This window comes from Rattus norvegicus, chromosome 6, assembly GCF_036323735.1.
Source record: "Rattus norvegicus strain BN/NHsdMcwi chromosome 6, GRCr8, whole genome shotgun sequence".
NCBI classification, from domain to species: domain Eukaryota; kingdom Metazoa; phylum Chordata; class Mammalia; order Rodentia; family Muridae; genus Rattus; species Rattus norvegicus.
In genome coordinates this window covers 27201767-27226120 of record NC_086024.1, presented here as the reverse complement: position 1 = coordinate 27226120, position 24354 = coordinate 27201767, and the positions used below count along the sequence as shown (strand labels likewise).

General features: G+C 43.7%; 1 protein-coding gene and 1 long non-coding RNA gene across 2 annotated transcripts in view; one reads left to right on the top strand and one right to left on the bottom strand.

The window, feature by feature from the left end:
• The first annotated feature begins 7211 nt into the window (after nucleotides 1-7211).
• Nucleotides 7212-10236, top strand: LOC134479328 (uncharacterized). The gene is made up of 2 exons (XR_010052495.1): nucleotides 7212-7518; nucleotides 9993-10236. It is a non-coding gene; the product is annotated as an uncharacterized LOC134479328 (long non-coding RNA).
• Srd5a2 (steroid 5 alpha-reductase 2) overlaps nucleotides 8533-24354 on the bottom strand; it is a 39500-nt gene continuing 23678 nt past the window's right edge. Inside the window, exons 3-5 of the mRNA NM_022711.5 lie at nucleotides 20528-20629; nucleotides 17059-17209; nucleotides 8533-13189 (exon numbers count right to left, since the gene is read on the bottom strand). Coding sequence (NP_073202.1) covers nucleotides 13123-13189; nucleotides 17059-17209; nucleotides 20528-20629 — 320 coding nt within the window. The 3' untranslated portion in view covers nucleotides 8533-13122. The remainder of the gene's footprint in view (nucleotides 13190-17058; nucleotides 17210-20527; nucleotides 20630-24354) is intronic.

The window sequence follows — 24354 nt, the reverse complement described above, 5'->3', positions numbered from 1 at the left end:
ACACATATATACACACTCATCTATATCAATACACACCTATATCAACACACACATACACAAATACACACACATCAATATCAACACACTCACATCTATATCAACACACATACACACATCAGCACACACACACACACAACTCAGGGAACTTTGTAGAAGAGAAGGCAGAAATAATGTAAGGGCTGAAGAATGGGAAGAGATATGTGACATGGTGTCCTCTGGACATGACATGGTCATTATATTCATGAGCTCATAGCAACTGTGCATCTTGCAGACTGAGCCAGTCAAAATTCCTGCATACATGTGTGAGGGGCTCACAAAGTTGGTTGGTTATCATACTCCAGTGGATACCCCAAACACACAGGAGCACACGGACACACACACACACACACACACACACACACACACACACACACACACACAGTGTTAACCAGATTCAGGAGGTTATTTTTAAAAATGAAAAAAAAAAAGACATGATGTTGGAAAAGAGATGCTTGGGAAGGACCCAGAGGGGAAATGGAGGGAGAAGTGAAAAGGGACTTGGTCAAAATACATTGTATGCATGTATGCAATTCTCAAAGATTACATTTTAAATTGCTTTAAAAGTGATACAGAGATAAACAAAATTTACAACAGAGGGATCTGGAATGGCAGAGAAGCACTTAAAGCAATGTTCAAAGTCTTTAGTGATCAGGGAAATGCAAAACAAAACAACTCAGAGATTCTACCTTACACCAATCATGATGGCTAAGATCAAAAACTCAGGTGACAGCACATGTTGTCAAGGATGTGGAGAAAGAAGAACACTTCTCTATTATAGCTGGGATTGCAAAGTAGTACAACCACTCTAGAAATCAATCTGGAGGTTCCTCAGAAAATTGGAAAGAAATCTAACTGAAGACCCAGCTATACCACTCTTGGACATATACCCAAAAGATGCCTCACCACACCACAGGGATACATGCTCCATTATGTTAATAGCAGCATTATCTATGATAGCCAGAAGCTGGAAACAACCCAGATGTCTTACAATTGATGAATGAATACAGAAAATGTGGTTCATTTACACAATGGAATACTATTCAGCTATTAAGAATAAGGACATCATGAGTTTTGCAGGCAAATGGATGGAACTAGGAAATATCATCCTGAGTGAGGTAACTCGGACCCAAAAGGACATGCATGATATGTACCCACTAATATGTGAATATTAGCCAATAATGAACAGAATACCTAGGATACAATCCACAGTACTCAAGAAAGTTAACAAGCACAAGGGCCCAAGTGAGGATACCTCAATCCCATTTGGGAGGGAGAAGAAAACAATTAGAGCAGGCAAAGGGAGAGAGGGACCTGGGTGGGAGAGGGGATGGGGAATGGAAAAGAGGAACATGATCAGGTATGGGGAGAGACAGAAGAGAAGCCCTGGGTGCCAGCAGAATGAATGGAAATATACAACCTCAGGGGGAAGAGGAGGGGAAAGAAGAGGAAAGTACCAGAGACCTGGGAGGTGAGAGACTCCCAGGACTCAAAGGGAAAGACCTTAGATGAAATGCCCAACAGTGTGGAGAGGAAACTCATAGAGTCCACCTCCAGTAGAAAGACAGGACATCAAGTGGAAGAATGGGGTTGCCATCCCATAGTCAAAAATTCTGACTCAGAATTGTTCCTGTCTAAAAGAACTGCAGGGACAAAATTGAGAAAAGATTGAGGGAAAGGCAGTCCAGTGCAGGCCCAACTTGGGATCCATCTCAAAGGGAGGCTCCAATGATGTGCTTACAGATGGGAGCCTAGCATGGCTGTCCTCTGAGAGGCCCAAAAAAGCAACTGACTCAGACAGAGACAGATACGTACACCCAACCTTTGGACTAAAGTCAAGGACCTCTGTGGTTGAATTAGGGAAAGGCTGGAAGAAGCTGAAGAGGAGGGGGACCCAATGGGAAGACCAGCAGTCCCAACTAACCCAGACCCCCGAGATCTCTCAGACATTGAGCCACCAACCAGGCAGCCTATGTAAGCTGTTCTGAGGCCCCTACACATAGACAGCAGAGGACTGCCTGGTCTGGCTCTCAGTGAGAGAAGACACACCTAAACCCTCGAGAGACTTGAGGCCCCACAAAGTGGGAGGCCTGGCCAGGGGACTGGGGCGTGGGGGACATCCTCTTGGAGACATGGGATAAGGAACTGTGGAAGCGTAGACGAGGAGGGGGGCAATGACCGAACTGTAAACAAAAGAAAAGAAAAATGCTCAGCGCCCTTAGTCATCAGGTAAATACAAATCAAAGTACTCCGAGATTCCATTTTACATAAGTCAGAATAGCCAAGATCAGTATAATGAATGACAGCTCATGTTGGCACAGATGTGTAAGCATTTGCTGCTGGTGAGAATACAAACTTGTAAGCCACTATAGAAACTAGTGTGGCATCTCTTCGGGCAGATAGAAATCAATCTACCTCAAGATCCATCTGTACCACTCTTGAACATACACCCAAAGGATGCCTCATCATACTACAGAGACATGCGATCAACCATATTTATTGCTGCTCCTTTCATAATAGTCAGAAGTTTAAAACAGCCTAGATGTCCATCACCAGATGAATGGGTAAAGAAAATGTGGTACATTTACATAATGGAATATTACTCAGTCATTTTAAAAAAGAATAAAAATCATGAAATTTGCAGATAAATGGATAGAGTTAAGGAGGAGGGTATCATCCTAAGGGAGGTAACCCAGAGATGGAAAGACAAATATGGTATGTATTCGCTAATACGTAGGTGTTCACTGTTAAGTTTTCAATTAGCAAGCTACAATCTGTATCACCACAGAGCTTAGGTACACAGTAAGGGACTAGTTGGGAGAGATGAATCTCCATAGGAAGAGAAAATGGGGTGGCTATGGATGGATGAGGGAAAAGGATGGGGAGGAAAGGAGGAGGTAACAGAGGGGATATGGGGAGGAGTAACTAAAAGCTAAGGGCTAGTTGAGGAAACCTAATGTTATAGAAACTTCCTGAGATATATTCGTGTATGAAGGTGATCTAAATTAAATTGCCAAATAACAGGGGGTCAGAATACCAACTGGACATCTTTTCTCACCAAAGGAAGTTTCCCATTCTGGAAATAAGTTACATCTAGTCAAGGCTGTTGGCCAAAGGGATCCCTTGGGAATCCTCAAACAACCAAGTTATATTGCTAAGGCTATTGGTTGCTCTCCACAAACTAAGAGCAAGGCCCTGTGCTAGATATGTCAGCTTGTGTGGGAGATGTGGAGAAAGAAGTGGGATGGAGAGCGAGGCACCACAATCAACTGTGACTCCTTGATGTCTTGGTCCACTGTACAGTGTATGATCTGACATGGCTCCCGGCATACAGGTGAGACAACACAAAGGACCCAAGGCCAGGGCGGTGGCTGCTTCCCTTGTCTCCACAGGGGATTGGACCCTCCCCTGCAGGCTCATGGACAGGAGAGTCAGATTCTACTAAACAACATCTGTTGCACCCAGATTTGCCCTTGAATATACAAACATACCCTAATGGTCTAAAAAGCTATAAAGAAGCTCATGTAGGGGCTGGGGATTTAGCTCAGTGGTAGAGCGCTTACCTAGGAAGCACAAGGCCCTGGGTTCGGTCCCCAGCTCCGAAAAAAAGAACCAAAAAAAAAAAAAAAAAGAAGAAGCTCATGTAATAAACAATAAAGCTAGATCTACGTTCTGATGCTGTACTCCAGAGTCTGAATCCCAGGTACCATCATGGACTTCATCTCCACTTACCCCCGACTCCCCAGTGCCTGTTTCCCACAAACTTGATGCAAGCTATAATCATCTGAGAGGAGAAGATCTCAATTAAGAGAGGCCCCTTAAGATTGGGTTGTAGGCTTGATGGAAGATGGCCAAGCCCATTGCTGGTGTAAGACCAGAAGTGAGGCTTAACTACTGGCAGAACCACCACCATCACCACCACCACCACCACCCCCAAAAAGTGAGACACGAGAACAGAGTTCCATGCAAACATAAGAGGTTTATTTTCCAGAGCGTCGGGATGACTGACTAGAAGGTGACCTTTTAGGGGAACAGGTTACATCAGCAATGTTACAATTCAAACTTATTGGCTAAGCATATTAACCTTTAAATCTCTTAGCTAGCAAGCATCAGTCAATATATTTTAAGAATTTTCTACTCAAGAAAGTTCCTGTGGGTGGAGAATGGAACTTGGCCTAGCCTCAACCCAAGGCAGGAAGCTGGAACCTGGCCTAGCCTTGCTGCAAGGCAGGTGGGTGTAAGGCTGGAGAAAAGCCATAGAGTCCTTCATGGGTGGTGGTGTCCCGAGGATGGTGGTCTTGGGTGTAGACATAAAGTTACTGTGCACTGTGTGAAGATTTTAATGCCAATTTCTGTCTCCCCTATATCTGGTTACAATCCTTATTTCTAGAATTTTCAGTCTCAATCGTGTGTAAATACAGCTCCCCAATTGTGCCCTGATATGTCAATAAAGAGAGTTTAACAGTCAATCACTAAGCAGGGGAGAGAATAGGGCTGGACTTCCTGCCAGCCAGGGGAGTGGGTAAGAGGGAGAGGAAGTAGGAAATTCAGCCATGGAGAGAGTCCAGGAGAGACCATGAAAAACAGCTCAAGCAGAGAAAGACATTAAATGCAAGTGTCTTGGGGATTTGGGCTGGGAAGAAGCCAGATTACTTAGAGGATTAAAACATAGTAGTAACTGCTCAGTTGTTGTGCACTTGAAGCTTGTTAAATAAATAAATTAGTCCAGTCCCAACTATTTAGGAGCTAGGTAGGTAAGAGGAAAACGGTCACACACTTACTAAGAAGCCATTCACACCTGAGTTCTATAAGAAAAGAGGCTGAGCAAACCATGAGGAGCAAGCAAATAAGCAGCATCCCCCCATGGCCTCTGCATCAGCTCCTGCTGCCAGGTTCCTGCCCTGTTTGAGTTCCTGTCCTAACTTTCTTTGATGATTGACAGTGAGATGATATCTAAGTCAAGTAAACCCTTTCGTCCCCAGGTTGCTTTGGTTACACTGTTTCATCACAGGAAAAGTAACCCTAAGACAGGTCCTATTTCTGAAGACAACATCACACAAATCATTGTACAGGAAGAAGTCAAGCTGGAGCCTGCCTAGAGCCTTTACCCCTACAGACTAGTGTTCATGCGACCGGAAGGCACTCTGCACCCTACCAAAGGAGAAAGGCAAACACCAACCCAGCTATAAACTCTTCAATCTACCATGATAACCTGCCTGCAAGATGTGCCAGTGCCATTGTGTCACAAAGCTTGTAGAAGTCACCAACCAATATATGGTTGGACTTGTGGCCATGAGCTGGACCTCATCCACATCACTGCTTAAACGACCAAGAATCTGAGACCAGATAAGTTGGGGATCTGGAGGAAAACCAAACCATTCTGCTAAGAGAATAAAAGATAAATAAATTGACCCTCACAACATCCTGCTATACTCAGAGATCAGTCACTTCCTCAGCCAGCATCAGAGAAGCTTCCTCCTACAGTAGACGAAACCATACAGAGCAGAGATCCACAGTCAAACAATGTGCAGAGAGTGAAAACCCCTGGAACATTCAATCCTAAATGGAATGTCTTTATCAAATCCATCCCTTCAGAGCTCAGGGAAACCCTGTGGAAGGGGAGGCAGAAAGAGTGGAAGAATGAGAGGTGATAGAAGGCACCAAGGAAACAAATCCCCCTCAACACAGCAGACCAATGCGCACACGGATTCACAGGCTGTGGCAGCATATACAGGTCTGCACCAGATGGGGTTCCGGCAATGAAAGAGGAATGGGACACGAACCCTTACCCCTAACTGTGAAGTTATCTCCCATTGACAACCACCCACAAATGAAAAATTAGTTTTCCTTAACAGAGTCTCACTAGTGACCAAACCGTTTTTAAGTGCAGGACCCATGCCCGGCCTCAACAGCATCTTGGAAGGATCCTTGTCTCAAAATGTTTTCTCAAGGTATTATTTTTGACCTTACAGATCTTTTGTGTATATATTATGGCTTCTGGCTCTGCGTTTTTATGGAACTGCTGTGTATACAGACATTTGTCTCTGTGTCTCTATGTGGTTTTGGGGGGTTCTCATTGGCTCTTTTTCTCTGTTATTTCCGTCCTATTCTGGTTTGTTTGTTTTATCTTAGTTCACTGTTATTCTTTAGAAGCCTGTGTTCTACGGAGAGACAGAAAGGCGGGGCTCAGATGGGGATAGGAGGATCTTGGAGTAGATGGGGGAGTGGAAGCCATAACTGTGGGAAAAAAAATTTCAGTAAAAGAAAAATGAGGGAGGGACGAACAGTAACTAAGATTATCACAGAAAACATTTTAATGAGATAGTATCTAAAACCCAGCTCATTATGAAAAAAAAGCATTAATTAACAGGTTAATGCAATTGAATTGGTATTTGCTATCTATTCAATACGGGGGGAGGGGTACCTACATCTCTATAAAAGGTCAGCAGTTTGGTTTGGTTTGGTTTGGTTTGGTTTGGTTTGGTTTGGTTTGGTCTAGGCTCTCTAACAGAAGAAAGTAAAATCCACAGATTAAACTGGAGGTTACCCTCTGCCTGCCTACCTCATGGCATTGAATGACTGAAACCACATGTTGTCTCATCCCTCTCCCACAGGTTCAGATCAAACACCACCTTTATGAGGTGAGCTGACAGAAACATATCTGCATTATTTCTTGTGAGGTACATCCATATGGTTTGTGTTTAAGCAAATGTGCCTTCTCCTCTTATGAAAATGGAGCTGCAAGAACGGCTCATTCAACCCCTCGGGAGGATTTCTTTCCTGGGAGCATCTGGAAGGCGTCAGACTTTTGTGATCTGAGAGAGAGGGGAGGAACCAGGGGAGCCTTCCTTCCCCGGGGCCCTTAGCTTTGTTTCCCCATCAGCCTTCCTCCACAACCTCTCTTAGAACTCCCCACGTGCTTCCTTTTTTTTTTTTTTTCCTCTTCCATCCTCCTCCGAGCTCCCAGCCAAATGAGAAAGGGTGGCTATCCTCCATCTAGGCTCAGATGGTACACAGGACAAAAGAACAGCACAGCTGGATGCACATTGTCACCTTCCCCAGTCATTTATTTCAACTACCCCTACCCCAAACTAAGTTTGTTGGGGGGGGGGGGGGGACGAGAGATCATATAAATAACATAAGACCATATAAGATCACTGTTCTGTTATTTGCAGAATAAACACATCTTCCTCAGAATCTCTCCACGCGATGGGCCACTAAATCATCCAAGCACCATACTACCCCTTGGCTGCACACCTCTCTTGTTTCCTCACGAGATAGTGCCCCTGCTATAAACTCAGCTGGGCAGCCCGCTACAGAAGGATTGACTTCACGACCGTTCCCACCCTGTTCATTAGCCGGCCTGCGCCCCTGGCCACGGGCTGTTGGAGAACCAAAGGTCAGGCCGGAGAAGAAATGACTCCTCAGGTTCATGGCTGTGCCAAGAGCCGCTCGCTTGCTTGTCAGGATGACTGCTATAAGGTAACCACAGGAAGTCCAGGCACTTGTAAAATCATAGGCTTACTTATCTGTGCGTGGAAGGGTATAAGATGCCTCCATCAATGTTTGGTCGCATGTTTCTCTTCGGAACTCAATCTGTCTTTTCGACAGTGGGCCGCTCTTTGTGAAGGTAAACCCTGAGATGGGAGTTCCTAAACGGAAAGTTTCTCCCCATCAAATGTAGAGGCTATGTCTGCTATACTTAGGCAGGAAAGGCCCTTTAGTGTTAAACAGATTTGTGACAAATGTACCACTGCTCCTCCTGGAGTGAGCAAAGCGGATGACTCACAGACACGCGAAAGGAGCATATGTGTGTGAATCAGGCCCAGAACCTGGGTCCGGATAGTTTTCTCCTTTGCGAATTCTTCATAAACCCACAGGGCGGCTCCTAACAGCAAGGGTCATGGCTAACCCAACAATATCCTCAGGGCTGTGGGAATAGCTCGGTGGTACTGACGTGCATTTAGCATGCTCGGTGGAGCCTGGCTTCAGTCTCCAGAAGCCAATACTAATTTTTTGTGTGATGAGTAAAAATTTAATAAGTTACTCCTGTGTGGGTGGGGTCAGACCCATGAGGTTCTGCTGGGTCTTCCTGTGGAAGCCTGCTGTGAAAAACTGCTGTCCTCAAACGGACAAAATGATACTCAGATTCGCTAGGCATCTTGGGGAAGCATTTTACTGCCATAGGTTTCCATCTATACTATGAAGTTAAGTGACAAGCCTATGTCCAATATCAGCTTACACATTTTAAACCTAGACTCTCAAACTCAAATCAAGTACACTTGTTCCAGGTCAGCAGGGAACATTCCCTCTGTGAAGGTTTCTTGGGCAAAAGCAAGAAAATGCATCTTGGCAGTTAACCACCAGCAAGGTGTTTCAATAAGAATCACTCAGAGGAAGCGTCCACTCCAGTCACTTGATTTTCTTGCACTCTGTTTTGAGGAAAAATCGAAATAAATAGGAAACGTGTCTGTGGAATGAGGACACACTCAGAATTTTATTTTATTGCATGCTCATATTTATATATGTATATTTTATACATTATGTTAGCAAATGCACATATATATTTTTAAATATATTATGTAATATATTTAACATAATATATGGTATATTGTAGTTATATTTTTATTATATGCATTATATGTTATAGATATGTAATAACATCTATCACATATCATATATAACATATATTATACATAATTACATATGATATATAAGTAGTATATAATAATTATATATTATAATATATTTACTCTAATATATTATAATATAAATCATATAAACATTGTATATTATAAAATAATATGTTTATGGAATATATTATAAATTATATGTGATATGATATATAATATAGTTTGTATATTATGTATATATTTATTTATCGGCCTTCAACAAGAACACTGAGTTTTAAAACAATGCCTTTAGATAACTGAGAATCCCTCAAATGTCAAGGGAAGATCCGTATTATAGGTAAATAACTTATTTAAATTAAGAATGTCTGTGATGCACTCACACACCCAATAATAATAAAGTTTAAAGCTTTAAATGAAAGTTTGTGGTTAATTGAATTAATTTGAAGTACAAATAAGATTTTGTGGGATTAAAATAAAACACATTGGTAAATTGACTAAATCAGAAGTCACCCGAATAAAATTCTAGATAGTGCCCTCTTGTGGCAAAAATATGCAATTGCTAAAAGGCAGTTTTGTCAGCCCAAGCCATTTATCGAGCATTTTTAACATGTAAAGGATTGCCTAGACCATCTTCATGTAAGTAAAATAAAAATCTAGTTTTAAAACATTTTAATACAAAGTCTTATGTATCTCAATCTGGTCCCTAAATCCCTCCCTGTGTAGCAGAAGTTGACATTGCGCTTCTGGGACCTCTCAAGTGCTGGGGCAAGCACACCTTGTGCTGCATGCAGAATCCAGGGTCTCACATATACTAGGTGAGCACTCTACTGAGCTTCATCTTCAGCTCTGAAATAAAAGATAGGAGGAACGTGGTTTTCAATCACAGAGAGCCCCCAGAAATCTCTGCTTTCAGGAGAATTCACCACTCTTGTGAAAGCTTACCTAGTCTGCATCTTGGGAGTTCCCCAAAGGCCTACACCTTAGGGTGAGTTCCCAGTTTGGCACCACTGGGAGGTGGAAGAACTCTATAGGCTGAGGCCTAGTGGGATGTCTTTGGGTCACTGAGGAGGGTAGGCATGCCCTCAAAGGGGGACTGTAGAACTCTGGTGCCTCTGGCTGTCTCTCCTCCCCTCTGCCTCCCTCTCTTTTGGCCAGGAGGTAAACACCTATGTTCCACTATATGCTCCCACCACAATGTGCTGCCTGCTACAGGCCCAAAGCTATTCCTGGGCTATGAGCCAAAATTAAACCTTTTGTCTATATAAGATGATTTGTCACAGTTGTTTTAGTAAGAACTTCTTGACACTGTATTTTTCCTCCTAGGCATCACTGAAAAGAGGACACAACTGGCCTTGGCCTATTGTCTCACACCTTTCTTGTACTTCCTGGAACTCAACTATAATTTAGAATCTGCTGGTCATCCTTTATTTCCTATTCATAGCACCTGATTTCAGATTGGCAAAATGAAGGAAGGTAACAAGAAAGAAAACAGCAAGACAAGAAATTAAGATAGAGGGAGGGAAGGGGTGAGAACACCACTCAATAGATACACTGTGATGCTACAGAAGATCTGGATTTTTTTTTTATTTTATTCATGGCAGTCATGACTTGAGAGGCATTTGATGAACAATAAGAAGCACCTGCTTGTAACACTACAATCCATATCTTCATTACATATCCTACTTCAAATCTCTCAGGATCCTGGTGTTAACTAACACTCCATTTCTGTACCAAATGATAAAACTGGAGCACAGTTTCTCAAGCATATTTCCAGTGGTGTTGAACCTACCTACCTGGGGCTGAGGAGATAAGAATTCAACAATTCTGATTCAGAGTGCTTAATCCCTTCCTTACAGAACCCACATTCCAGCCTCTTTAGGGGAGCTATCCCTTCACCAGAGACTGTACCCTTAAGTGTTCATGTGCTACCCAGTCCCAAGTTCTCACACAGGAACCAGGCTGGGGATGCTGAGGTCAGCATATATCAGCAGTTCTCAGCCTGTGGCTCTCACATATCATATATCCTACATATCAGATATTTACATTATAATTCATAACAGTAGCAAATTACAGCTATGAAGAGGCAATAAAATAATTTTATAGTTGGGGTAGGGGTCACCATAACATGAGGAACTGGATTAAAGGGACGCAGCATTAGGAAGATTGAGAAGCACTGACTTATATTCATCATCTCACTAGATTTTCTTATTTGTGATAGTAAGTTGATTATATTCACCCTCCCATTATCTTCTATCTCTTAATTCTCTCCTTCCAATCTTTTAAAGCATGTCTTCTCAACCTGTGGGTCATGACACCTTTGTGGGTCAAATGACACTTTCCCAGGGACTACCTAATACCATGGGAAAACACAGAGATTTACTCTATGACTCATAACAGTAAAAAAAAATTTATAATTCTGAAGTATCAACAAAAGTCGTTTTTACGGTTTGGAGTCACCACAACATGAGGAACGCGGTGTCAGGAAGATGGAGAATCACTTCCATCCCTGCAGAATGCCAGGGTTTTGGTTTATGTAGAACCAAAACCTAATTTTTACAATTTGAGGCTTGGAATTCAAGATAAAATAAAATAAAACTAAGTGTGAAACCCTGTCTGAATGGAATGAAAGGCGCTTTCTGCTCCGATGAGCATCTGGGCAGATGTTGCAGATCTCCACTTGTGCCATTGGGACCTGAGGTCTGATGCTCGAGCTACTACAGATCATCTAAGATACATCTCAAGGATCATAAGGAAGAAATTCCAGAAGAAACTTTCTCAGGGCTTCTGATACGTTTACATCATCATAAACATCTCTTCAAGTTGAACAGTCTACTGCCTTACATATGAATTTCTCATACTTAGAAGTGTTCCTGATAGGAGTTTACACTGTCTGTTGCAACACAATTATTTATTCTCTTAGGAGCCACTCATGGCTATATCTTTTTCTTTGTGTTCAGTAAAACCTGACAATCAAGGAAGTCCATAGCAGTATTGTGGATGACTATGATAGTTCTAATTGTGAGACTGGAAGATCTGGTGTTCACTGACTAAGACACTGTGTACATTTGGACTTGGGTCAATAAAAGGGAATTTCATTATTAAAACTCTCCTTTTTTATGTCTTCCTAATTAACTAAAGCAGAGAAAGCTGAGACCAGGCTTTCATGTATGCATGCTCTAGGTCTATGGCACTTAAAAATGTAAATCTTTTAATTACTTTTTTGAGCACTGCCCTCAGCCCTGACATTCATTTTGGTTGGTTGGTTGGTTGGTTGGTTGGTTGGTTGCTTGCTTGCTTGCTTGCTTGCTTGCTTGCTTGCTTGCTTGCTTGTCTTATTGGTTGGTTGGTTGGTGGCTGGTTGATTGGCTGGTTGGTTGGTTGATTGGTTGGTTGATTGGTTGGTGGCTGGTTGATTGGTTGGTTGGTTGGTTGGTTGATTTGTTGGTTGGTTAGCTGGTTGGTTGGTTGGTTGGTTGTTGGTTGATTGGTGGCTGGCTGTTTGGTTGGTTGGTTGATTTGTTGGTTGGTTGGTTGGTGGCTGGCTGTTTGGTTGGTTGGTTGATTTGTTGGTTGGTTGGTTAGTTGGTTGGCTGGTTGGTTGGATAGTTGGTTGGTTGGTAGGTTGGCTGGCCGGCTGGCTGGCTGGCCAGCTGGTTGATTGACTGCCTGGATGGATGGTTTATTGACTGGCTGGCTGGTTGTTTTTTAAAACCAACATACAAAGTAATTGGTTTCATTATGGACATTTTCATACATGCTTTATTTTTGCCAATCCTCCTCCCCTTCTCTCCTACATTTCTCCTGATGCTCCCCTTCCTCCTGCAGTAGCCTCTCTCTGCCACACAAATTTTATTTCCCTCTTTTTTTCCTCCCAGCAAGACCCATTTTCTCTTCTCATGATCTCCTTTCCAAATCAATGAACTATATGACCCCCAACACACACATATGAACAGTTAGATATATATTAAAATCTAGAACCTGCACATGAAACAAACATGCAGTATTTGTCTTTCTGAGTCAGGATTAGGTTGCTTAATATAATAATTTCCAGTTCTACCCACTTTCCTGCAATTGCTATAATTTCATTATTCATTATGTCAGTCCAAAGGGTTTTGACTGCAGAACTTCCCCAAAGTGACATGGAATAAGAAAACAATTACCTCTTCAGATCATACCGTGGGAAACAAGAAGCTTCTAGATGGTATAGCTAAGAATAAAATGGCCTCTGTGAAGCTCCAAAAGGAAATTGGGTTAGAGCTCCCTGGGCAGAAAGGAGTATAGGCTAAGCAGGCATGACCCTGCATGCCTCAAGCAACTGGAATAACAAGAGACCTTTTAACACATACATCACCATATATACATGTGAGCAAGACACTGTTATAGTTTACAGTTTATAGTTTCAGCAGCTGAGCAGTTCCTCCACAGAAACTTTGCTCTTTAAAATTGGGGTTCTTTAAAAGATGAATGGAATGAGAGCTTTCCTAGATTTGGGGTAATCCTTAAACATCTTAAGGTAGAACCTAAGAAGACAAGAAAGAAAGGAATAATTATAAATGCAGCAGAGTAGTGGCCAACAGTTGAGTTCCCAACCAACACAGGTCAACCCAGTTACTTAGCACCTGACCATTCCTGAGGACCATGTGCCCATCATCCACCCCCTTCCTACAGTCTGCCCCTTGTAAATGTTGGTGATTTGTGTGCAGATAAATACAAAGTAACATCCGGAGGGTAATGGTGATAGTTTTACAATCTTACAAACATACTCCCTATCACTCAACTTTCCATTTAAAAACTGTTAAAGTGATAGATTTTATGATACGTGTATTTCACCATATTTTTTTATTAATAGGCAAAAAGGAAGTACTCATTTGAGCTCACTTTGCTGAAAACTACAGGAAGCCAAAGCCTCCCAAAAACTTTGGGCAGCCTGTGTTATAGTGGCAAGTCAATAATGAAGATAACCAACTACTGTCTGGTTGGACCTAAGGCCTGCTCCATAGGAGGAAATCTATATCTGGGACACTAAACACCGGTGCAGAAGCCCATAGCTGGAGAGGTCATAGGCTGGGGAAGTTACTGCAACTGTTTGCTAAATGGAGAAGCTGTGCCTGTCAAAGTGCTGTCTACTGATTCTGTTTATACCCACAAATCAGTGCTACCGGCAGCTTTGCTCAGAGAAGCTCCATTTTTGCGGTGGACAGTAATAACTGCAAAGACTCGTGATGAGTCACAGTGCTGAGAACCAGGAACTGCTCAGTGCCCAGCCAAGAATGGATCACCTTTCCAAGGCTCAGGAGCATCCCAGGAGACAGGGCAGGAGGGATGTAAGAGCTGGGAGACCGAATGGAGCGAAGTAGACCGCTGTCTACAGAATATAGTCTGACCATCACACTTCTACAGCGGTTGACATCACCCACGTAAAACCTAAACAAGATTGAGCCTGTTCATATCCTGCCATGACCCTCCCCCTAGGACCTACCGGCAGGAAATCATAGCAAGTAGGAAGGAGTTCACAGGACCAACACCTCCCTGAGGATCTGTAGATAGTTAATAGCTGCTGGGAGAAATGTTCTCTTCCTTTAATGGTGTAGCTGCCAGTAAGGACACCGTGCTCTTGTAAATAATTCCTTACCAAGGACCCTGTAACCAACTCTAATGAGGCTCACTCTGCCATGAGACGTAAGTTAATGCGGCTGACGGGAGGGCTCAGCAGTTAAAAGCACCTGTTGCCCTTCTAGAGATCCTGAGTTTGGTTCCCAGCACGCACGTCCAGCGACTCACAAATCCTTGCCTATAACTCAGTTCCAGTATCTGATGCCCTCTTCTGAGTGTGCACATACACACACAAACATACACACACACACACGCACACATACACACACACACACATACACACACACGCACACACACATACACACATACACACACATACACACACATGCACACACACACGCACACATACACGCACACACACATACACACAAACATACACACACAAACATACACACACATACACACACACACTCACACATACACACACACACATACACACATGTAAATAAAAGTACACCTTTGAAAATAAGATAAAAACATGTAAGAACAAGAGGGAAACGGGGTTGGGGATTTAGCTCAGTGGTAGAGCGCTTGCCTAGCAAGCACAAGGCAGCTCCGGAAAAAAAAAAAAGAGGGAAACAACAGAGAAATAAAAGATGCATATAATAAAATACATGATGTATGTAGGAAAATGCTACGAGGTTCACTATTGTGTCCAAAAAAACACCTGCTAACAACAAATAAAATTTACAAGAAGCTTGGACAAAGTTAACTTAGAGAATCAGCAGCAATTTTTGAAAAATATCCTTTCCTGAAGTTTAGGGTGCAACTATTTCTATGGGTCTCATTTTGCCCCCTAAAAGGTAGATTATGATCCTAAGTCCCAACACCTGAAGATGCAGCCTTATTTGGAACTACAGCCATCGCAGATGTGATTAATAATTAAAATACTGATGCAGGATGGACCCTTAATCCCATAGATCTGAAAAGAGATGTGGAGGAGACACACTGAATGAGCAGGTCACAGAAAGACTGGCAGAGTTTGGAGTGAGGCATCTACCCCAGCCATGGAGAACCGAGAACCATGGTGAGTCTCCACCAGAATTGAACAGAAATAAGCAAGGAAGGTTTCTTCTCTAAGTCATTCCAGAGAGCACAGCCCTGCTCTACCTTAAGGCCAAAACTCTGGTCTGCAGAATTCTACAAAGATAGATGTTTTCCTTGCTCTAAGTCATGCAGCTGGGGGTCTTTTCCTATGTCAGCCAAGGAGGAACAATGCCTCTTACGAGAAGCCTTTACCCTGGGTGATCAAGTTGTCCTCTTAACTGGTTGAAACGAATGGCCCTCCAGGCATAATAAAGACAAAATGCACTCTGCTAAAGTGCTTTGGGTTTGAACTGGAACACAAAAGCGACCGTGTGCCAGAAGAGCCTGGTCTCCCCTGCTTTGGCTTGAAAAGACCCTGTGTGCTCAGCCTTCCCCGCCAACGCCTGCCCTTGCTTCATGAACACCTTCACAAAGCCCTCTTGGTCCTAGTAAAAGAGACACCCCTGGCTCTCCCTCTGGGAGGAATATAACCAGATGGCCTCAATTTGATTTTGATATTGCACCAGCTGGAAACTTCTGGAGGAATTATTGACAGAGAACTTCTCTGAGCTTTTCAGAGACCCTCCAAGCACCAGGCAATGCCCCGCCCCGACCTCTGCCATTCTTTCACTTCTCCTGAAGTGGGAGGGCTGTTGTGATGTCTCTCCAAGGCTGTGAACCTTGAACCCCTGTCTGTTTCGAGACAGGAAGTGATAGGACTAGTTCACAGGAGAAACGGCTGTGAACTTTGCCTATTTCCAAACTGGTCTCAGTTTCTATTCCGAAGAAAGGAGCTTGTACCTCATTTAATATTAAAAACTATTAGAATAATCATTAGTCAGGCAAAGACACCGAGGGGAGGCAGAAACACTGAGACGAAAGATTAAGATGCGCTCAACCCCGTTCTTTACTCCCTGTGTTCCTTCTTGGTCTCTAGGCATTCTCTTTTCTACAAAAACTACTTGAAGGTAAGCAGGTGACATCCTATCACCTCCTATCTTGAGAGGGACAGGGTTTCAATGGTCCCTAGCCCTACTCTACCCCTGGTTAATGGATTAATGAAGTGTTAGACCAACTCTCCAAGGGGGGAGGGTTGGGGAGCCTTAAATGCCTGCAGTTCCAATATGTACCAGCAGGTGGCGCACTCGGGGCTCACCTGCTTTCCTTATTTTGTGACTGGCTGGCAATGGTCTCATCCCTGGAGGACACATCAAGAAATACAATGAACGAGAACTGAACTGAAGCGTGACGTTTCTTTCATCTCTTAGCCCATTATCTAAAGTTTCCAGACAAGCGGTGATAAGTCTTATTTGGAAAAGAATACTATGTGGATCCGACACCTTGTGACACTATTAACTGTCAACTTGACCCTTAGGAGGCAGGCCTCCGGTCATACCTGTGAGGAACTGTTTATATTAAGGATAGCCTCAGAGGAATTGTCCTGATTAAGTTCACTGGTGTGGGAAGAAGATCCATCTTAATTCTGGCAAGATGATTCCCTGATGAGGGACCCGCGACGGTCTAAATGGAGAGGGACAGGCTGAGAACATCAATGCATGCACTGATTTGTTTGCTGTCTGCTTTGACTACGAAGGCAACGTGACTGGCTGCTTCAAGTTCCTGCCACTCTGACACGCATGGCACGGAAGAGCGAGCCGAATGAGCCCTTTCTTCCTGATGTTGTTTTGTGGGTGTTTTTATCAGAGCAACGGGGAAACAAAAATAAGACAGGCCTCTGTTGAAATTTTACCTGTGGTGGTAAAAGGCTTGCATCCCCAGGAAACAAAGTGTGAAAAAGGCGAAAGCGAAGGCTGGGACGGACCACGTGGCCAAGGCGTAGCCAATCCATTCAATAATCTCGCCCAGGAAATTGGCTCCAGAGACATACGTAAACAAGCCACCTGTGGACAGAAGAATCAGAAGGACAACACTCAGAACAGCGTTACTGTGACACTACATCCCTGTATCTCATTGCAAAGCACACAAGACAGGTAAACAAATGTAAGTTGGGAGGCCCCCTCTCTAGCCAGAGTTCAGAGGAAGCTTTTCAGAGATGGGGTGAGGGGCAACAAGAACCCTTCGCTGTAGAATGTTCTGGAATTCTGAGGAGCAGCCCCATCTGCTGATGGGCTTCGGTACAGGTTTCCTGACAATCGTTGGACCACCAGCTTCGAGCAAGACAAGCAAGAAGTGCAGATGACGGGCTTTTTGTCTTGTTCCATTAAAGAACATCTTCAGGCAGCTCTTTGCCTTCCTAAGCCTTACACTGGCAAGTCCAAAGGTCAACCGTTATGGCGGCCGCCAGTCACACCAAGTGAGATAACGCATGGCATTGAAACAGAAGCTTAATATGTGTGAGAGGTGATGTGATTCTTCTCTGGCCCTTTGATCGTCCACTACCTGGCCCCTGCGCTGTATGCGGCTCAATTTGAAAGCAGAGAATATGTGTCCGCTGGCGTTGGAGAACTCTGCTGCTGCTGAGACAGCCCACAAGACATTTCCTCTCTCAGAACTATCTAGAAATCAAGATACTTCTAACAACATTCGATGTACCCACACTCAAACTTTATGAGCCGTATTAAACTAGGAAAGTTGTGACCAAAACAGCTTTACCCTTCTATAATTACATTGCGATGTGCTCTTAAGTCATTCTTTCTCCGTCTCATAACTCAGTTGGAAACTGACCTTGGCAATCTGGTTTTTAAGTACTGTCTCTGCTCGTCTGTACTTAATTATTAAGCCAGCGTTTTAAAGTGCTGGTATGGCGGGAATGTGAGCGCTGCCCACAGATTCGTGTGTGAACACTTTGTCCCCAGCTGGTGGTACCGGATTCAGAAGGGTATAGAACCTTTTGGCCATGGGTCCTTGCTGGCAGGTGCAAGGCTATCAGGAGCCTGGTTCCTGTGCAAGTTCTCCGCTTTCTAGCTGCTATGGAGATGTAAGCAAGTCGCCCCATGTTCCTGCCACCAATGACAAGAGTTCTCCTAGTACGATAAGGCTGCCTAGCCCAACCTTCCCCACCTTGACACTGAGGCATCACTCTGTCCAGTATTTTGTCCCACCTTCGGGAGAGCTGGCAGAAGGAGCAAGCTTCTTTCTGTTGCCTTTCGTAAGGATGACAGTTTCCCTACCTTTCTGCCCATGACGCCTCTGACTTTGTGAGGGACCCCTGTCTATTGAAGGGGTCTGGTTATCCATGAGCATCACGAATGATCTTAGTTCTTTAGATACCAAGGAGATGATGGTAATCAGCCACATAAATGTATTACTAATCACAAAAGGCTTTGTCATTATTAATCAGTAGTTGTCAGTCTATGCCAACATCAAATGATCCAGAATATGTTTACTGCAGGCAAAATTTCTGTTTACATCCAGAAGGGTGGGAACCACCATCCACTTGGTGAGGTGATCACCTGGTCTGATTCCTTGCCAAATGTTTATGGATCAGACTCACGCTCCTACGTTTTTGGGGCCAGTTACAGTTGCAAGTTTTCTGTATCCCGATCTCCAAAGCGGCACAGTCATGTGCTGCACGTGGCATGTCTGTCAACAGCAGACTGTTCACACGATGGTGAGCCACTTAGACTGTAACAGACCTCGAATGTTAGCTACCCAAATAACACCACAGTCATCACAGTGTCAGCACGGCACGGTGCCAACATATGAAAGCCCAGGGCCCGTCATTACTGTGTCTAAGGACATGAGTTCAAGCCCCAGTACCCACACTAAAGCCAGGCACAGTGGTGCATGCCTATACTCATGGTGCTGAGAAAGCGCTGTGGCCAGCCTGGCTGAATCAACGAGTGCCAGGCTCAGTGAGGGACTACATCAATGGAATAAGGTAAAAGTGCAACTGAAGGAGACACCCGACCTCAAACTCACCTTCGTGTGGATACACGCAAGCACCCGCACATATGCTTGGACATGCAAGACAAAATTTATAACTTAAAAAATAATTTTTAGGGAGAAAGCATATGATTACACATAGTATTTAATGTTTAATAATTATATAATTATATTAAGAGTCTATGTTATGGTTTATGTGGTTATTATGCCAGTCGTTGTTAGAACATAATTCTTCTGCTTAGAAAAAAGTTAACCATAAGACAATCCCACGCTGTATCTGGGAGTGAGGGAGCCATGCATGCTGCTCTGGGAAACTTCCAATAGGCATGAAGGTTTTGTAAAATACACGACATTGAAGATCATAATCACATGTAAGCCAAGGCTGTGGTCTGCTTTTCTTTTAGATTTTAACAAATCTTTTTTTTTAATTCAAATTTTCAGCTAGGTATGCAGTAGGCTGCCCTTCCAGGTTTGGGTAAGAAGACAATGATTCTCACATAACAATGAAATCCTCAGCTTTATCGATAACACAGGGAGGTTCAACCCTGGGTCAATGGACCAGCTTAAATCCTAGGGTGTAACCTATTCCCCACTGCTTATATCCAAGCCTGGTGTCCTCTGTCGCCATGAAGGCACTATGAGCTTCCTCCCTTGGGTGGGAAGGAAATCTCTTACAGTTCTCTCTCTCCCCCTTCATCTCCCCCTCCCCCTCCCCTCCCCCTTCATCTCCCCCTCCCCTATCCCCACATGTGTGTGTGTGTGAGTGTGTGTGTGTCTGTGTGTGTGAGTGTGTGTGTGTCTGTGTGTGTGAGTGTGTGTGTCTGTGTGTGTGTCTGTGTGTGTCTGTGTGTGTCTGTGTGTGTGAGTGTGTGTGTGAGTGTGTGTCTGTGTGTGTGTGTGTGAGTGTGTGTGTGAGTGTGTGTCTGTGTGTGTGTGAGTGTGTGTGTGTCTGTGTGTGTGAGTGTGTGTGTGAGTGTGTGTGTGTGTGTGTATCTGTGTGTGTGTGTGTGTGTTGTGTGTGTGTAACAAGGCCAACATTGAACTCACTGCATACTAAGAATGACTTGAATCCCTGTTCTTCCTACCTCCCCCTCCTAAGTGTTGGGGTCATAGATATGTACACCATGCCTGTAGTTAAGTGTGATGGAGATGGAGTCCAGGGCTAGGCAAGCAGTCTACCAACCGAGTTACGGCCTCAGCACTCTTGGAGCTTTCTTGGGTTCTATATGAGGGACAGAGTATGCAGGGGAGGACAGAAGGCAGCCAAGGTGTATCTGGTGCATAGCGGTGCTGTCACAGCCCCCCTCCCCTTTGTTAATCACTGGGGCAGGCTCCAGAGAAGAATGGGGATCCTGCATCAGGGGAGGCATTACCTCGAGGAATCCTATAGATGACTTCTCCAGGCTTCCTGAGCTGGCGCAGGGTGTAGTCACTGTGGATGTTGATTCCCATCCCCAGAATAAACAGGAAGACACCTTGGCAAAGAAGAAAAGAGGCGGGTCAAAAGATTGGCTTCGGGGCTGGGGATTTAACTCAGTGGTAGAGCGCTTGCCTAGCAAGCGCAAGGCCCTGGGTTCAGTCCCCAGCTCCAAAAAAAAAAAAAAAAAAAAAGATTGGCTTCCACTTGGTATTTATCACACGAGACAGGCTGTTGGGCGTTTGTTGTTTTTTGTTTGGTTGGTGGGTTTGGGTTGGTTTGTTTGTTTGTTTGTTTCAAGAGAGGGTTTCTCTATGTAGCCCTGGCTATCCTGGACCTTATTCTATAGGCCAGGCTGACCTCAAACTCATAGAGATCCACTTGCCTCTGCCTCCCAAGTGCTGGGATTAAAGGCTTATGCCACCACTACCTGGCTTTTTCCTTGAAATAAATTGCTTAAATTTAATTGCTAAATCTAATATGGTACTGGGATAGGATCTGAAGCCTTCAGAGAAGAGAGGTTGTACTATTTCCCAGGGTAAAACAACTGCTCCCACAAAGAATCGTGATGGACAGAGATGGGAGGAGGGAGGCGAGTAGAGGTAGCAGCACTGTGTGTGTCTAGACAAGCCATTGTGATAAATCAGTGAGTAACAGCAAGCCCTTGGCTCACTCACAACTGACCGATTGGCTGGCTCATTCAATGGCCGGGTCTACTCTCTTCTTCTTTGTCATGCCCTACTGTGAAAGTTGAAAGGCACCCATATACATACATGAAATTGTCTCAAGATAAATTTTATTAATAAAAAAAGTGACTGTATTCTTTGTAGTCAAATATAAATATTATGCTCAAGGCAGTGGTTTAATAAAATGAATGCTGTTGGCAGGTAGAGGAACTACACGTCTTCTCGAAGTCGTCCGTAGGTGTAAGCTTGGGAGACGTGGGATCTCATTTCTGTTTAATACCATCGTAAACACAGTACACACATGTTTAGAATACTAGGCATTAATTGGTGTTAACAGAAGAAATTGCCCATTGCTGCCACCCAGATCATCACGTTAAACACTTCTCTGTCTGTCCTTCCGTTTTCATCTGATCTAACACTTTGCCATGTAGCTTGCAGGCCATATTCCAGTCCCTCAGATGTCCCCCAGATGCCTCTTGTAGGTGGTTTGTATAAAGCAAGGTCAGATAGAACCGCAGCTGGCTTCTGCCTGCTGTGTCCATTAGAGCCTTTGAAATCTGGTCCAGACTTTTTTTTTAATTCAGAAGACTGCCTTGAGAAAAGTAAGTGGTCATCACATTGTTCCCTTTGCCAGAGATAACTGGATGATGGCTCATGGTTCTCTCTGCTGTACTTCGTGTGAACTGGTTTAAGATGTTTCCGGTGTGGTTGCATTACCAGTTCCCTACATAAGGAGTTGGTGTGTCTGTTCTCAATTTAGGAGAGATATTACATTTTCTTCAATGCATTTTCATCCTTTTTATTGACTCATATGGGAGGGGGTGCACACACATGTGTTTATACCTGTGTGAGTATATGGGGTTACAGGTGACTATGAGGTGCCCTGTGGGTGCTGGGAACCAAATCCAAGTCCTCTGAAAGAAGGGTTAAGTGCTCTTAATTACTAATCCTTCTCTCTAGGCTACAATGTATTGCAACAAAATGTCATCACCTGAGAGAAAATCTCAGCCTGCCAGCCCCCAGCTCTTTACTTTGAGGCACACTAGGGAAGTTTTATAAGTCCAATATTCTTTTCTCATCTATATACATTTTCTTTCTATATCTCAGTTTTACCTAAGAAATATCATACCATATAAGTGTTCACATCTGTTTGTTTTGTGTTTTTAATTTTGCAAGACTTGTTTTTAATGTATGTATGTGTATGTGTGTGCAATGCCTGTGTGTCACACATGTGCAGGTGTCTGCAGAAGCCAGTAGGTCAGAAAAGGGCCCAGAGCTCCTGAAGCTAGAGTCAAAGGCAGTTGTGAGTCACCCAACAGGGGTGCTGGGAACTGAACGTGGGTCCTCTGGAGGGCCAGCAAGTGTTCTTAACTGCCAAGCAATCTCCCCAGCCCGCAATTATTTTTATTTAACCCGGAGACATTCCTTCTTTGCTATTTGTTTCATTTCTTTGTTTTGTGAGCAGATGAAGCACAGCCCAGTGGAGCAGGGGTCTCACTCAGTGCAGGGGTTACTGACTGCAGACATCCAGCCTACACATAACCATAGCTTAGTGCAGGCCACACTAAAGTAGCTAGGGAAAAGAGAGTCCAGCAGGAACTGGTTCTGAACACAGCCAGGAGTAGAGCCGATAGGCAGACTGTGACTTGGGATGTTAAGAAGCATCAAACCTGCTCTACTATGGTCTGCATAGTAGCCAAGATTCTAAACAAAGAACTGGGATGCCCAGGACCCTGATTCTTCTTACAAACGTGAGGGGAGGGAACCAGGGAAATGGCTCTGTCCCTACACTTCTTAGCTTGCAAGCACAAGGACCTGAGATTCCTCCCACAACCCACGTTCTACAAAAGCCTGCATGGTGAAAATGGTTTACACGCTTGTAAACCCAGGAAAGGGGACATAGGGAGAAGCAGATCCCTGGCACTCTCTGCCCTAGATAACATATGTATACATATAAATATATATAATATGTAGTATAATGTATATCACAACATATATTTCATATATAAACATATAAGTCTATACATATAAACAACTCCAATTTCTGTGAGAGGCTTTGTCTCAGAAAATGTTGCAGGTAGCTGTCCTGAGGAACCACTTCCACAGTTTATCTCTGGCCTCCATGTGCACCTGCATACAGACACACAGAAACATGCACATATGCCCATATAAAATAGGGGGAGATTTTATATTGTGTCTTTTATTATGTAAGATAACTTTTTAATTTAGGTATATTTTAATTAAATTCCTTCCCTCCTCCAAGTTCTTCCAGACCCTCTCCCTGTCTTTACCCACCCAACTTTAAGTTCTTTCTCAAAAAACAAAAACCTACAACAACCGTCCCCAAAATCAAGAAAACAACACTCCCCCAAAAAAAAGCACACCAAACTGTAACCAAATGAAAGTGCACACGTGCGCGCGTGCGCAAACACACACACACACACACACACACACACACACACACACAACCCAAAAACAAACAAACACACAAAAAACCTGTGGAATCTGTTGTATCTGTTATGTTTGTTGGTCAGCTACTCCGGAACATGAGGCCAGTCCTGCGTGGTTGATATGCCTCCATTGGAAAAAAACTGATTTTTCCCTCCCCAGCAGGTATAAACGACAGTTCAGTTGTTAACATTTACCCTAGTGGCTAGGTTTTCATTCATTCATTCATTCATTCATTCATTCATTCATTCGTTACATAAGATATAAAATATAAAATAAAAATATAAGATAAAACAAAACCATCACATGGAAGTCGGACAAGCCAAGACAACAGAAGGTAAAGAGCCCAAGAGAAGGCACGAGAATCAGAGACACTTGTTTGCACACTCGGGAATCCATGGAAGCCAAAAAAATACACACAGCGGACCTGGTGCAGACCCATATTGGGCCTGCGCATGCTGCTTCAGTCTCTGTGAGTTCCTATTAGCTTTGCTCACGCTGATTTAGAGGACCTTGTTTTCTTAGTGCCTCCATCACCTCTGGCTCGTACCATCTTTCCACCTCCTCTTTCATGGAAAATAGGGGAAATTTTAAACGGTCAAGTTCTTCAATTATTTCAGGTCAGGTGTTTAGGAAAAGCCTCTTCTTA